This window comes from Saccopteryx bilineata, chromosome 8, assembly GCF_036850765.1.
Source record: "Saccopteryx bilineata isolate mSacBil1 chromosome 8, mSacBil1_pri_phased_curated, whole genome shotgun sequence".
Taxonomy (NCBI): Eukaryota; Metazoa; Chordata; class Mammalia; order Chiroptera; family Emballonuridae; genus Saccopteryx; species Saccopteryx bilineata.
In genome coordinates, this window is record NC_089497.1 from 68,350,569 (window position 1) to 68,366,391 (window position 15,823).

At 43.6% G+C, this 15,823-nt stretch overlaps 1 protein-coding gene and 1 pseudogene across 4 annotated transcripts in view; one reads left to right on the top strand and one right to left on the bottom strand.

Moving 5' to 3' along the window:
* Nucleotides 1-45: 45 nt before the first annotated feature.
* The window catches only part of SENP2 (SUMO specific peptidase 2), a 54,880-nt gene continuing 39,102 nt past the window's right edge, over nucleotides 46-15,823 (bottom strand). For all 4 annotated transcript variants that reach the window (XM_066240856.1, XM_066240859.1, XM_066240857.1 and 1 more), the window contains 3 exons: nucleotides 13,837-13,921; nucleotides 6,842-6,937; nucleotides 46-4,198 (listed from right to left, as the gene is read on the bottom strand). In XM_066240856.1, coding sequence (XP_066096953.1) covers nucleotides 4,136-4,198; nucleotides 6,842-6,937; nucleotides 13,837-13,921 — 244 coding nt within the window. In that variant the 3' untranslated portion in view covers nucleotides 46-4,135. The remainder of the gene's footprint in view (nucleotides 4,199-6,841; nucleotides 6,938-13,836; nucleotides 13,922-15,823) is intronic.
* On the top strand, nucleotides 8,889-10,645 carry LOC136312129 (ceramide kinase-like; annotated as a pseudogene).

Here is a 15,823-nt window from a genome sequence, read left to right on the forward strand (position 1 = left end):
TTGTGCCGTAAGAAATAAGTCAAAGTATCAATGGGTGATTCTTTTTTCCCTGATTTTAATTCTAAAGATTTCTCCTAAGAGAAAAATCCAAACATGTGCAGTACAACAGTATGTCCAACAAGAGTGGATTAAATGACTCATGTTATAGCCATACACTGGAGCACTATGCTGTAATTAAAATGCCAATGTTTACTGACATGAAAATATGGTCAAGATAAATTAAGTGGAAGAGGGTTATTATAGCATATATATCGTATCAGTCTGTATTTGTTAATGACAAAACTTCTACATGCACAAGCATACACAACACACATACTTATCCATACACATATGAAGGAGTATGTATCAAAGACCAAGACTTATACCAAAATGTTTAATATTAAGAGTTATTAACTCTGGTGGTGAGTTTTCAAAATTCTTTTCCTTTCAGCGGTATTTTATTTTTCTTCTACTACGAACACCTATTACAGATACAAACAATTAAAGAAAAACAGACTTTAAGATCACCGTACAATCTTAAGGAAGCAGTGTGTGTGCGTGCGGGTGCGGGAGGACAGATGCATCCGCAGTGGAGATTTCAACTACGTGCTTCAGAAAACTGTTCTGCTGCTCTCGACACTTTCCAAAGCGTTTCCGGACAACAGGGTTCCACAGATGTCACAGAGAAGGGCTCAATGCCCAAGGTTTCAGAAATGCTAGATTAAGACACCAATTCATTATGTTTGCTATGCAGCACACGATATACACATTCATTGGGCCACAGGACCCTTTGTTTTACATCCAAAATAAAAGTAATAGGACTTGCACTTAACATTTTAGAAACACCAATGTAAAACCCTAAACAAAGATTGCTTCTACCACTTGTGTCTGCTGAGGTTCTGGCCCGTTTCCCTCGATTGGTTCATCTCGAAACAGCCCCACGTTTACCATATCTTTGTAGTCTAAGGCTATATTGTTTGCAACATGATCCACATCTTGCTGTCGGCTCATTCACAGCAGTGTTTTCAAGCTGGATTTTCAACCTCAGTGGGTTAAGAAATCAATTTGGTGGTCACTATGCACTTTTTTTAAAACTACCAAATTAAAATTTAGAGGGTAAGCACAGTTAACGTTGTAAAACTTTTGTGTCCATAAATAAGCACATTATATGTATATGTGTATGATCACAATATGAAATATTACTGAGTTGCAATCAAAAAAATTTTAAAGTCCCTGAATTAAAGAGATAAATTTATTGGTAAATAGATAAAATCAACACCTACTTCAAACATCCAAACCCTTTCCTTGTATATAGTAAGTAAATTTTTAAAAAAATGATCAAAGCAATACAGCCAGCTAGATCCCCAACTTAAAAACAAGTGCCAAAGTTTGTTTAAACACTGGGTCCTTAGAGTTTTTCTCAATCTATCAAAGAAATTAAGAGTCCCAGTTAGTTCACAAAAGCCAATTTAAACATGTTTCAAACTACAGTACTATGGTTATTACTTAAATTGCTCAACCCTTTATTAACCAATGCCACCCCAATAAATTCCATGAAAATTAAAAAAGAAAAGAATTTCTACCTTGTTTCTTCACCTGCATCCGAGCTTCAATACACCTCTAAGGACACATTCTCCCCACACTCACACCTTGGTCCCACACCACGCGGCTCCCCCAGTGCAGCAAACATCCAACAGGGCCCTCTCCGACACATGCTTCGGATTTCAGAGGAAAAGATCAGAAGTTCTAATAAATAGCCTTGGGTAACTGAGGTAGAATATGGGGCTCTCCAGAGCACGGCCCACACGCCCCAGGTCTGCTTCCCCCTGCACGCATCCCGACTCTGGTTCAAGGTCAAACATGAAAAAGACATTTGCTCACCAACAATCACTCAATCTTTAGGAGAGGTCGCCTACTAAAAATGAACAGTGGTTCACTTGCCTTTTTTCAGACCCCCAAACTACTATAATAAAAAAATATATACATATCATCTCCCTGGCTTTAATATTGATTTCAATATTTAATTGATGTACAATGTTGATTGAATCAGTAACTGGGTTTTTTTTTAATCACCTGACTGTATTTTTCATAAACTGTTTAAATATAAAAATTCTTTTAACAAGTTTCTCTGCACCAAGGGAGAAATTGCCTACAGTATCTTATTAAATTCAGGAAGGCAGGGTTAAGTAGAATGCCATTTTCTAACTTAACTCTCTGCTCTTACTAATTTACTTGTGTCCTGGGAGATTAAGAGCTATCCTGAAGAGTAAGAACACTTGAAGGGAAAGCTCAGTGAGGCCCCCTCACATGCTTATAACACAGTACAAGCACAATGACCCTCAGCCTCACTCGTATGGGCAGAATGCACAGTGCCGTTCCTGACAGGATTTACTCCCATGGAACAAATGTTAACCAAAGTTCTACATTCTCAGATGAAACCTACTAGCGCCAGGTGGGAACCAGGTTGTTAGTATATATAATGCTGACCCAGGGAATCCTTTTCTTTTGGCTGTGCCGGCAACTTGATCCCAGTACTCACTGGTCCCACTTCAGCAGCCTTGGGAAAGGAACAGAAGCTGCAGGAAGGGTTCTCTGTGCAGCCTAAGCTTGAGCAAGATGTAGCACAACCGGCTTGTCATCGCCATCACCTAAACACATGTCCTCCGGTTTGGCCATCAAGCAGGCACAGCAGTCTCAATCTGCACCACAGGCCCAGGTCCTATACCGAGACTTTTACATGCATCAGAAAAACGGGCTGCAATAGCATGTCTGTGACCAGCAGCCTGGGGCTTCCGGACAGCAGACATGTGGATTCATAGCTAACACATGCTCAATTTTTCTGGTTTTACCTCTTGCTTTTGTGTATCAGGATAAGTTTGGGAGTTTACAGGGAAAGGGTTAGAAATCATTTCAGCAGATACTTTTCAGGTTCTGCCAGGCAACCTTTTATTACATTGGAAAAGCAACACTAGGCACTAGATCTTGCAAAATATCTTCTGACCAACTCTAAACTTTCCGAAATTAAAAATGCATAACCACTGTAGTTTTTAATGAACAAAAAGTTAAATACAAATTTTCATATGCAAAATAGATTATTGTATAACTGGTAACCTCAGAGCCAAGTACTAAATTTTCTTCCATAAATTTCAGTAGGGGTAGAATGAGGGGGTGTAAATCCTAATGAGTACAAAACTTAATTTCAGCTTTCTATATAGAAAGAAAAAAAACTTTTGAGGAAAACTAGCTTTAAATTGACGAGTATCTTTTGCAATCAACAGCTCAGGCCAGCCCTTAAAATTCTGAGCTTTATACTCAACCAGATCTGGGATGAAAATGAAGATTTAGGGTTTACAGTTACTTCAACAAATCCAGTTTCAAGAGGAGCAGTCACCTCGTTTTCAGAAAGGAAAGTCTCTTAGGACGACCACGCCCCTCTTCTGATGATTCCTGAATATCCAGAGTTGCTTGGCCACAGTCCCACTCTTCCACGAGCCCTGTCAGTGCCGCAGCCTCAGACTCGCTCTGAGAGGCTGTCACAGCCCTAACCACAGCGCTTCTGGCATTTTCAAGCCTCAAAAAAGAGACAACCTCCAGCTTCAAGTTGGCAGTTACTGCTCCAGGTTATTAGAAAAAGTTAACACTTCCTTCCTCCCCACACAGATCTCCCTCCACATCTTCAGCAGGGAGTGGCAGCTTGATTAACATTCTTTACAGAAATAAATAGTTCAAACAAGTAATTCAGAGTTTACTGTAAAAAAGCAGCAGGAAACAGCCACTGCCCATTATGTTTGCAAATGAGTGAGTGAATGAATACACGTGAACAAACAGAATAAAAACAACTCATAGAATAAATCCTGCATTTTCCACATTCACGAGGGGGGGGTTTTAAAAAAAAAAGTATTAATTAGCGTTTGTTCCTATGTGGGTTGAATAGTCCAGAGCTCTGACCAGTACAGCCTTACAAACAGGGTTGCAAGCAGCCCTCTGCATACCAAGTCAGGACACTAGGGTGCAGGGCCTTCATGCATGGCTGACAGTTCAGTACCTGTGGGAAAACAGGTGATGCAGGGACTGTTTAACCCACAACACATGAGGTATATGGAAACGACCATCCATGAAAGAGCCACCAGCAGCAAAGGGACCGAGTGAGGCATTCTCACAGCAACTGCTGATGAAGGATTTCCCACACCATCTTCTTCCGGAAGAGAGGCATCTGGTGCTGCAAAGAGTCCACCAACAAAACAGACATTACATCCACTTGCACAGCTTCAACAAGATTTAGTGCAATCATGTAAACAAAGTAGGATGCCCATGTCTTTTAGGTAAGCTCTGACTTTGTTACATTGTGGTATACAGACTTAGGAAGCCATACATAAGAAAGGTTTATGAGGTTTATTATTATATATATCAGTGTTTTTCAACCAGTGTGCCGTGAGACAGGGTCAGGTATGCCGTGGGGAAATTAAACATGGGTCCCCAGATACGGCCCGTGGAGGCTATTTATCCGGCCCGCCGCCAGCCACCTCCATCCGAACATAAACATTCCCCTCACAATCCCTCCAGCTATCAGTGACAGGAAGAGTGGAGGCACAGGGAACGCTCACTGACCAATCACCTTCTAGGATTCATCCCGACCACTAGCGATAAACCAATAGTAGGCCGCCTCTCATCCACACCCAGGAAGGTCCCTGCTCAGGCTGCCGCACACTAGAGGTAAATGTTGCCGCCACCAGATGAAACCTCAGCTTCAGCTGGTTATGTCTATCCTGATGGTGTATATAGGTATTTGACCTTTTTCTTTTTAAAATAGGCCCCCTGTAGAGGGTGATATACAATGTATCACAATGTTATCTAACTTTAAAGCTAAAGTTTGCTGATCTTCCTTTGGACAGTTTTTGGTTATCTGTTGCCAAGGAGTTCCCCATTCTGGCCAACAAAGCTATTTTGACATTGCTCCCGTTTTCAACCACATATCTATGTGAGCTGGGCTTCTCAAGCTTGACTGCGATAAAAACTAAAAACAGAGAGAGACTGAGAACTGTTGAGGAAGAGCTTCGTGTGTGTCTACCATTCCTGCCAGGATATCCCTTTTGTGTTCATCAAAACAGGCCCAGGTTTCACACTAAGTGAGTATAAATACATTTAGAAGCTATATTATTAACTATATGTATAATATGTACTGTGTTAGAATGTCATTTTGGTAGGTGGTGTGCCCCAGGATTTTGTAAATGTAAAAAATGTGCCGCGGCTCAAAAAAAGGTTGAAAATCACTGATATATATCATCGGTATACTGCTCACAAAAATTAGGGGATATTTCAAAATGCACCTTCAAGATCAGGGAACATGCAGACACTCCAGTACTTTCAGCCTTTTGTACAGTGCATTTTCACCAATGGAATAAAAGTTGGTTTTGCATCTCATTGCATATTCAAACAACTTTCTTTGACTTGTCGTTTGCTTTTCTGATGTTGTTTAATAAAAAAAATTAAATGCTTCTTTTTTTAATTGCTTCATATTCATTTTTGAAATATCCCCTAATTTTTGTGAGCAGTATATTTTTACATGTTAAGGAAAATCAAAGCAGGATGCAGAATTATAAAATAGAGTCCAACAACTTCATAACAAAAACGTGTACCAAAAATAGCAATATCCAAGTGGTGGCACATTTAGAAAAAATATATTGCTTTTCTACTTACATTTATTTTCAAAACATTCCAAAATTAACACATTCTGCTGTTTTATGAGAAAAACATGATCTCTAAGAAAAAAACAAGTCCACAAATTTCAATCTGCTCTACCAAATGTTGTATTGCCAATACTATTCAAATAGCAACTTCTCCCCTTTAAACCTCATGTTATTAGGCTCAGAACAGATAACAGTTTATTACTTAAAAGCATCAAAGAATGAGATGCTTAATATGTTATTTTGCTCTAACTGATAATCACTACATGGGACAATTTTCAAAGCAGCAACATACAAGATAAATCCAAAATCACCTATAACTCAACTAGTCCTCTTTTTGATGAAATCAGAAGTTTACTCCCTTGAGGTACTTCCGATGTCTCATAGCTGGATATACTACTCTACTACAAACTGGTGATTTGCTCTTCGGAGGGACCTAAAAAGTCATAATGCATGGATTTGTGTATTTTAAATAGCTCAAACCATGAAGTATAAATTGTACATTTACTCTTAATAAAACTACTGAAACTAACCAATAATAGGTTCCTTTATTTGAGACTGAAATTGTATTAATTCAGCATGGGAGCCCTAGTCATTTCATGTTGTCCTAAAGCTTAGAATGGGGTTATCAGTCCTACTATTCAATAAGTACAGTTTGGGAGACAACATCTATCAATATGAGGTCTATTAAAGAAAAATATTTTTAAAGGGGCTATTGTCAGTTATAAAAAAGGTTGAGAATCCACTACTGCAAACAAAGTCTCAAGAGTGCCCAACATATTTTAATTTCCACTCAAATACAGGGCTATGGAAAACCAAACTAGAACAGAAAGAAAAAGCAAAACTCATAGCTGCATCTTAGACCTGTGGCTTAAGTTCTCACAAGGCCCGAGTTCCCTCTGCTGTTACATATTCTGACATGCCCCCCTCAGCTAAAAGTGTCAGTAATACTCCGAAGCCAGTAACCCTGGAGCTGAAAGACAGCAAACTGACCCAATGCTCAGAAAGGACCAGGACAAACCTGAGAGCAGATGCAGGGCAAACCCTCACACTAGCAGGAGCAGGGCTACAACCAAGGTTTACAGCAATGGCAGTAGCAAGACCTTCATGTGTGCCAGGCACTGGTAGCATGCTCTAAGTTTACCTTGTTTAGTAATAGTAGGTGGGTCTTCACTCACCTGAGTAAATGTGATAGGTTTGTCCCTAGACATATAATCTGCATATTTACAAGTAAACATTCCACAATCACTCCCATTCAACTGTTGAGGAATCTCCTAAAATTAAATAAAAAGAAGGGAAAAGATGTAAAGTTTTATCAAATACAAACTTTTCATTTTTTCTAAATACTAGTGTAGGTAGACAATATTATAAAGGAAAACGTTAAATGTGGCATTACACAAAAACAAATAGTCCTTTCTTTTTTTTTAGCGTGAGAGATAGGGAAAGAAAGAGAAATAAGAATCAATTCATAGTTGTATCACTTTAGTTGTTCAGTGACTGCTTTTCATACATGCCTTGCCGGGGCAAGGGGGGGGGGCTTTAGGCTGAGCCAGTAACCCCTTGCTCAAGCCAGCAACCCTGGGGTTTTGAACCTGGGACTTCAGCATCAGGGAACTCTCTATCCACTGCAACACCACCAGTAAGGCCACAATCAATCTTTTTTTTTTTTTTTTTTTTTTTACAGAGACAGAGAGAGAGTCAGAGAGAGAGATAGATAGGGACAGACAGGAACAGAGAGAGAGATGAGAAGCATCAATCATCAGTTTTTCGTTGCGACACCTTAGTTGTTCATTGATTGCTTTCTCATATGTGCCTTGACCATGGGCCTTCAGCAGACTGAGTAACCCCTTGCTCGAGCCAGCGACCTTGGGTCTAAGCTGGTGAGCCTTGCTCAAACCAGATAGATGAGCCTGCGCTCAAGCTGGCGACCTTGGGGTCTCAAACCTGGGTCCTTCCACATCCCAGTCTGACACTCTATCCACTGTACCACCGCCTGGTCAGGCCACAATCAATCTTTATGTGATATTAAAAATCCTAACCATGTCCCTGGCTAGTTGGCTCAGTGGTAGAGCTTTGGCCCACTGTGTGGACGTCTCGGGTTCCATTCCCGGTCAGGACACACAGGATGGCACACAGAAGTTACCATCTGCTTCTCTACCCCTCCCTCACCCCCCTCTCTCTTCCTCTCCTGCAGCATGGCTCCACTGGTCCCAGCGCATTAGCTCTGCACGCTGAGATGGTTCCATGGAACCTCTGCCTCAGATGCTAAAAATAGCTCGGTTGTGAACACAGCCCAGATGGGCGGAACATCAGCCCCAAACAGGGGTTCCCAGGTAAATTCTGGTCAGGGCACATGCAGTAGTCTATCTCCCCGCCTCTCACTTGGAAAAATAAGAAAAAGAATCCTAATAATGATATGGAGTATGTGACCCCACAGAAAATGTTTTCCGGAGGAAAGAGGAAAGGAGAGAGTTCCGTCCCTAGCTCTCATACAAAGAACCAACTGAAAGTACAGTAGGTATATTACCAGGAAAAGGAATTCTAGTCAGAACTATTTCAGAAATATTTATAAATTGTAAAAAGGGCTAAGTGTGGCTCAATCAGAAACACGCTTACAAGACAACTAACCTATGTCAGTATTGCAGACTTGAACTTCTCTTCCCTAGCCAGAAAAATGACTCCTCCCACAGCTGCAAGATAAAAAGTCTCTTGATAGGCTTTAACCAATCAGGAGATCTTGCTTGATAACTCAGTTCTATCTTGAAGCAAAAGGGTATCATAAGCCAAAATCTAACTGAATTCCAAACCCAGCTGAAGAAATAAACTCAACATACTCCCCAGGCCCAGCTGCACACTCTGGGCCAGCCCCTTACACACTTTGGTTCTCAGTTAAATGAGCACAATATAATTAGAGTATAAGAGAGTCTGATTCCACTGCTGGAAACATACTCAACGACCACAACTCAACTTTTATTCAAAGAAATAGACTATTATTATAGAAAACATCTTTTAAGCACACCACCCATACATATGCTGGGTACTTCTCGCTTTTCTCCCTAGCCCAGTATCTTACAGACTGGGGAGAACTACAGACCCCGATATTCAAATAAAGAGAATCTTGCCAGCTGGACTCCAGGGACAGCTAGGGAGGGGTCTCTCGCCCTCGATGTCCACATCCCGCTGGCCACCCTACCCTGCCCAGCCGGCACCTGCGGGGCTGGCACCATGGGGGCGGCCAAACCACTGCGCTCAGTGCTGTGGGTAAAGCGGCAGCACTGCGCCGTGAGCCTGGACTCCACGAGGGCGCTGCTGCACTGGTGGCCCAGCCCGGGCCTGGCATCTTTGGCGTGGGTGCCTGCTTGGTGCCCACGTCCGAGATCATCGCTGTGGAAGAAACAGTCACAGGAAACACTATGGCAGCGGAAAATGGCAGAAAACGGAAAGGTGTTTGTTTTCACAGTGCACTGTGAAGAGAGCCCGGCGACTTTCTGCGGTGCTGACGAGCAGCTGTGCACCTGTGGCTGCAGACCCTCTGCCAACAGCTGGAGAAGCTGACCTGAAAACTGAAGCATCTACTGGTGTTCGTTGACCCGTTCCAGGGGAAGGACAAGGCACACGGATTTACCAGAGGAAAGTGATGCTACTGTTCACGCTGGCCACCATCTCCACCGAAGAGATTGTCATGGAACCCGATAACCATGCCAAGGAGACTTTGTACGAGATGAACATGGACAAGTATGATGGAGTCCTCTGGGTTGGCAGGGATGGCATGTTTGGAGAGGTCCTGCACCAGCTGACAGGCGGGATCAGAGCACTGGCGTGGGCCAGAACGAGCCCCGGGCAGTGCTTGTGCCCAGCCCACTGCGCATCAGCGTCATCCCCACAGGATTAACAGACGGGGGGGACTTGCTGCCGATGAGCGTGTCCATGGTGCACCACAATGGAGAACGGCTTCGTGCTCAGTGTCACTAGTGGATGGGGCTTGCCAGATGCGACTTAAGTTTGAAGACCTTCCTGTCACATCACTGCTACAAAGAAACCATGTCCTTCCTCCCAGCACACGGTGGGGTCTATGTGGAACCCGGGGATGGGGTGGGGGGCTTCATGTGCAGGTAGAGCAAGCAGCAGCTGGAGGAAAAGCAGAGGAGGTCGCTTGAGAGCAAGGACAAGAGAGGAGGGAGGAGGAGGGAGGAGGAGGAGGGAGGAGGAGGAGGAGGAAGGAGGAAGGAGGAGGAAGGAGGAAGGAGGAAGGAGGAGGAAGGAAGAAGGAAGAAGGAAGAAGGAAGAGGAAGGAGGAAGGGGAGGAGGAAGGAGGAGGAGGGAGGAGAGAGGAGGAAGAACGAGGGAGGAGAAGGAAGGAGGAGGAGGAGGGAGGAGAGAGTAGGAGGAGGGAAGAAGGAGGGGAAGGAGGAAGGAGGAAGAAGGAGGAGGAAAGAGGAGGGAGGAAGGAGGAAGGAGGAAGGAGGAGGAAGGAAGAAGGAGGGAGGAGGGAGGAGGGAGGAGGAGGAGGGAGGAGGAGATAGTTGTGGCAAGTTCCTGGCCATCAATGCCATCAACATGTCCTGTGCTTGTCCCAGGTGCCCCGGTGGCCTGTCTCCTGCTGCCCACCTGGGAGATGGGTCTTCTGACCTGATCCTCGTCGGGAAGTGCTCCAGGTTCAACTTTCTGAGGTTTCTCATCTGGCACACCAACCGGTGTGACCAGTTTGACCTCACTTTTGTTGTTTATCACATCAAGCCGCTGCAGTTTGTGTCGAAGCACATGGAGGAGGACTACGGCGACCTCGGTGAGCAAGGGAAGAGGGGGCTCAGCCAGCTCTGCAGTCACCAGCCCTCCTGCTGCTGTGCCATCTCCAATAATTCCTGGAACTGTGACGGGGAGGTTCTCAGCAGTCTGCCAGCGAGGTCAGGGTCCAGTGCCAGCTGGTGCGGCTCTCCAAACGGGGGATGGAGGAGAACCCTAAGCAGGAACCACGCAGCTGAGACACCATCTCCCATCACCCACCTTCTTGCTGTGCTCAGATGTGTGGAAATTAAAATACTATGGACCAATTATGTGGATATAAACATTCAAATTTAGAATTTTATTTTTGATACTGAATCTTGATTTTAGAAAAAATACCTTTTGTCAACAATTCTGTGAGCACATCAGGAACTGCTGGCTGATTAGGGGGGCTGACTTCTTAGATTTCAATAACACAGACAGCAGTGACCATTTTAAAATGGACAATTAGTTGCTCTATCACAATCATTTTAGGGACAGTATAATAGAAGCACCCTCCATTAAGGCCACACCATCTGGACATGCAGTATCTAGTATCTGCTGGTTACTCCGATCCACTTTGCAAGACTTATCTGTAGTTGTGTGTGGTCAAGTTTTGGAAGGTAGTGGGGTGCTCTGCCCTTGATTATCTCCATCTGAGCTCCCAACTAGGACATGATTCCTGGGCCCTTCCTGCTGCATCGGTGCAATGCAACAGAGCCCTGCTTCAGGCAGCGCCCGCCCCAGCGGACCATTTTAGCCAAAGTGGCCACAAGTAGCAGACTGTCATCGTAGCATTCCCGAGACAATCCAGCAAGCAGCTCAGGCCGCTTTAGAGCACTGGCTAGCAGGGGCTGTAGTGCTGGTTAAATACCCATGCTTTGTAGCTACACAGTGGGTGAGCTGCATGGGAAGTGGAGGGAGGCGGCGTGCAGTAGTAGGTAAAAAGTTCACTTTGTGGATTCTTTGTTAACTTCAGACCCTACCCCAGGGTTGGGGGGGTCCCAAGTTCCAGTGGTTCATTTGGTGCATAGTCCAGATTTTTTTTTTTTAATCTTCACATTTATTTCTACATATTTATTCAGTTTTGTCCTTTTAAACTAGAAGGCCATTGGGTGTCTTCACTGTTAGCACTCAAGCTTGCTGCGGGGCCACTGCCCCGGATGGATGCCCTGAGCACCCCACACCCAGGTCTTGCCTGTGCTGTGGCCTTGTGCTTTGCACTCAGCTGAGGGGCAGTGAAGGTTCACGTAAACCGGCTCTGTCTGAGGACCAGGATGGTGCGGCTGGGCTTTGGCTTGCTCCAGAGGGAGCGCTGGATGGCCCCGGATGCAGGAGGCGCTGTCTGCTCCCACAGCGTCTGCCCAGCTCTCACTTTGGGTTCAGCCACTCATGTCAGCATTTCACAGACCTCGTGTATGTTTAGAACTCACTTGCTGTGACTTGTATTTTGACATTTATGTGAAATTTTCTTGTTTCATCATTTCATCCTCCCACCAGGTCAGAAAAAAGAGGTCAGAAAAAAGTTTTTTGTTTGTTTGCTTGTTTGTTTTTAAACAGACCATGTTATTAAGGTAATTAAGTCAAGTGGTTTAACGATTGGTGGGTGGAGGAAGTCTGGTTAAAGAAGTAAATATACCCTGGCTGTTTCTTTTCTGTTTGCTCCTGGTTGGGAAAAAACCAAAGATGCGAGCCGGGCAGCTCTGCGAGGGACAGCAGCCGCACTGCAGGGCCTGGTGCCCCTGACAGAGCATTCCTGAGGGTCCCCCCAACAGGACCCCCAGCTGGGCCGTGCCTCCTGACCCCCCAGTGGAATCCTCACAGGGTCTTCCCAAGCAATCTTCCACCTGCAGCCCCTGGGAAATGTTTCCAGGCCACTGGTCTGCCCTTAAACCCATTGCTAATTCTAGAAAAACAGTCTGGGCCAGGGAGTAAGCATTTTATGCTCAGCAGGAAACCAGCCACACCACATGGTTCCCAGACGGCCTTGGTGGTAGTGACCACTGCATGCTGACATTCAAAACTGCAAACCCTGGAACTATTTTGTTTTTTTTGGGGGGGGGAATAGTGTAATCTGTGCACAGGGCCTTTCAGACACCCCACACGGGTTTCCAACCCCCACGAAGACTCTAGATGGAGCAACTACAACCCCTGAACTTTGGGATTTTAAGGAAAAAGAACAGATGGCAGGTAGTGAAAACAGGAGCGTTTAGAAGGCAGCTCTATGTTTAACTCCCTCTGTGGTTCACTGGTGCAGAACAGGCAGCAGTTATGCTCTGACCATTCCTGCTTCTTCTAACACCTGCCCCGTGATGGGCACTGTGACTGTCCTTCTTACAATCCTGTGTAGCTGGGAAGTGTGGATGGAAATGGTGGCTTAACTTCCTCACTAACCTTGCTGGTTTCAACATTAGAAAATGGCCATTTGCTCTGATATGTTTGAGAAGACAAAAATAAAGTTACTTTGGGCAAAAAAAAAAAAGAGAATCTGTTTTCTTTATTACATTTCTCAGAGCATAGTATTCATCCTAACAGATTCTCCTTATATCTGTACTCTCCTCAGGAAATTTCAAAACTTACCTTTCTAATTATTCAACTCAGAAACAAAAATGTTTTGGCTAGATAGACACAAGTTAGGATTAAAACTGAGTTCATATAGCTTACTTTAAAAAGAAGCAATTAGGACTTAAAGATGTATGCATTTTTCAACACTGAACGAGATTCAAATCTGGCAAGATCCAAAGCACATTCACAAACAGCATACTTGACTCTGAGGACCCATGGCATGGGACTCTTAAGAGCGAAATATACAAAATCTAGCTAAGTTTTGAACAAGAACTTCACATTTTCATTAGGGCCAACAAGAAAAGTAGCTGACCTGAATATATTAAGTTTTCTTGTTTTTTAATTTTTCCTTCAATTATTTCAGAGACATGCTAGCACATAAACATTTACAATTTAGGCATGAAGATAAAGACTATGAAGCAAACATCTTGGTTACAAGACTGAGAAATAGTTGAGTCTTAAGATGTACATACACTTGAGTAGAATTGATGCCTAAGGTTGAGTGTGTGACAGGAAGAGGAAGTCAGGTCTAAGCAATATGCCTCTGACAGTAAATGCAACAAAGCACCGTATTTCCCCATGTATAAGACTCACCTTTCCTGAAAAATTTGGGGTCTAAAAAATGGGTGCATCTTGTACAGTGGTTGTAGATTTCTTTTACTTGCATTTCCTGCTTTTTCGGGCTTATTTTTGCACTCATTGTAGATTTTTTTACTTGCATTTCCCGCTCTTTTGCACTTGTCCTTTTTTTCAAATTTCAGGTCCCAAAATTAAGGTGCATCTTATACATGGGAGCATCTTATACATGGGGAAATACAGTATTTTAATACAGAAAATCATCACTTACATGTGGCTTCATGCTATAGTGCGTCCACTCTAAAAGATTCAGATCAGTATTTCTTTTGGTCTTACTTTCATCCTGTAGATACTGACTGAAAAGACAACAAGAAATATATTAATGAGTGCCTGTGAAGATATTAAAATTACAAAGAACTTGGTGTGATGTTCAACAGATATGCCATTCTCGCCTGACCACGCGGTGGAGCAGTGAATAGAGCGTGGGACTGGGATGCGAAGGACCCAAGTTCAAAACACCGAGGTCGCTGGCTTGAGCACAGGCTCATCCAGCTTGAGTGCGGGCTCACCAGCTTGAGTTTGAGATCATAGACATGACCCCATGGTGGCTGGCTTGAGCAAGAGGTCAGTGATTCAGCTGGAGCCCCCAGTCAAGACACATATGAGAAAGCAATCAATGAACAACTAAGATGCCACAATGAAGAATTGATGCTTCTCATCTCTCTCCACTCTTCCTGTCAGTCTGTCCCTATTGGTCCCTCTCTCTGTCTCTCTTTCTGTCTCTGTCACAAAACAAACAAAAAAACAGATATGTCATTCTCAAATACATCTTTTTTGGGATTTATTTTTCTGCTTATAAAAATTGTACATGTTTTTTTTTTTAATTAACAGAAATGTAAAAGGCAAACAACCCTATAATCTAGTTTGCCATGTATTCCTCTACTTCTCTACTTCATTCACCTCTGTACACACAATGTAAAAACACACATTTTATTCTATTTAAAAATGACTTCATTTTACAACTTTTTCTCACCTAAAAACAGATAAAATAAAAAACTGGCTTGGACTCTTAAAAAAATAAAAGCCATTCCCAAGAAAAGAAAAAAAAATGGCAAGCAGATTATTTTAAATTAAAGGAGGTTGAACTTGTACATGCATAAACCCTGATTAGCTTCCTGGATAGGGGAGAAAAAAAAATCAGAACATGAATCATATGAACCATGTATTACATATTATGGACTGCTAATTTATTTTCTTTCCCTTTCTCTCTCTCTCTCTCTCCTTCCTTCCCCTCTCTCCCTTCCTCCTTTTTCTCTCCTCCCTCCCTCCCTCCCTTCCTCTTCCTCTTCCTCTCCCTCTCCCTCTCCCTCTCTCTTTCTGCGAGAGCGAGAGAAAAAGAGAGACACACAGGGCAGACAGACAGGGATTGACAGGCTGGTAGGAAAAGAGATGAGAAGCATCAACTCGTAGTTACGACCCTTCAATTGTTCCTTGATTGCTTTCTCTTATGTGCCTTAACTGGGGGCCTCCAGCTGAGCCAGTGACCCCTTGCTCAAGCCAGCAACCTTGCGCTCAGGCCAGTAACCGTGGGCAAGCCAGCGACCTTTGGGGGCAACCCCATGCTCAAGCTGGCAACCTTGGGGGGTTTCAAAGCTGGGTCCTCAGCATCCCAGACCGACATTCTATCCACTGTGCCACCACCTGGTCAGGCATGGATTGCTAGTTTTCTTAAGTATGATAGTGGCATTGTGGTTATGTGAGAATTTTCTAATTCTTAGGAGATATATTCTTAAGTATTGGGTGATTAATTTTATACAAATCTCCACTAGGTTTTCAAATTTAACCCAGATATCTCAGTTCTCATCCTAACCTGCACCAAAGGTAAACTAGCTTTACAGGATGGCACACACTTTCAATGAGAGCAGCAATATTGCCCCCAAGGGGGTGAAAACTGGCTCTCAGAAAAGAAAAATCAGGTATTTCAATGGCTTATAACCCTCTGAAGCTCAGCCTAACACACAAAAGGTCTTATTCCTTAGTGTTATTTTTCTCTTGTAATGGAGAAATTGAATTTTTCTTGGTGGTGGGGATAGAGTAGGGAGGTAATAATATTAAAGGTTCAGAAAGGCTGGACTAGGGGTATCAGGAAAGGGAGTAGGCCTCGTACCTACAGGAGTTGAACTCTTCATACTTTGAAAGGCCCTGGCCAGAGAGCTCAGTTGGTTAGAACATTGTCCCAATATGCCAAGGTTGTGGGC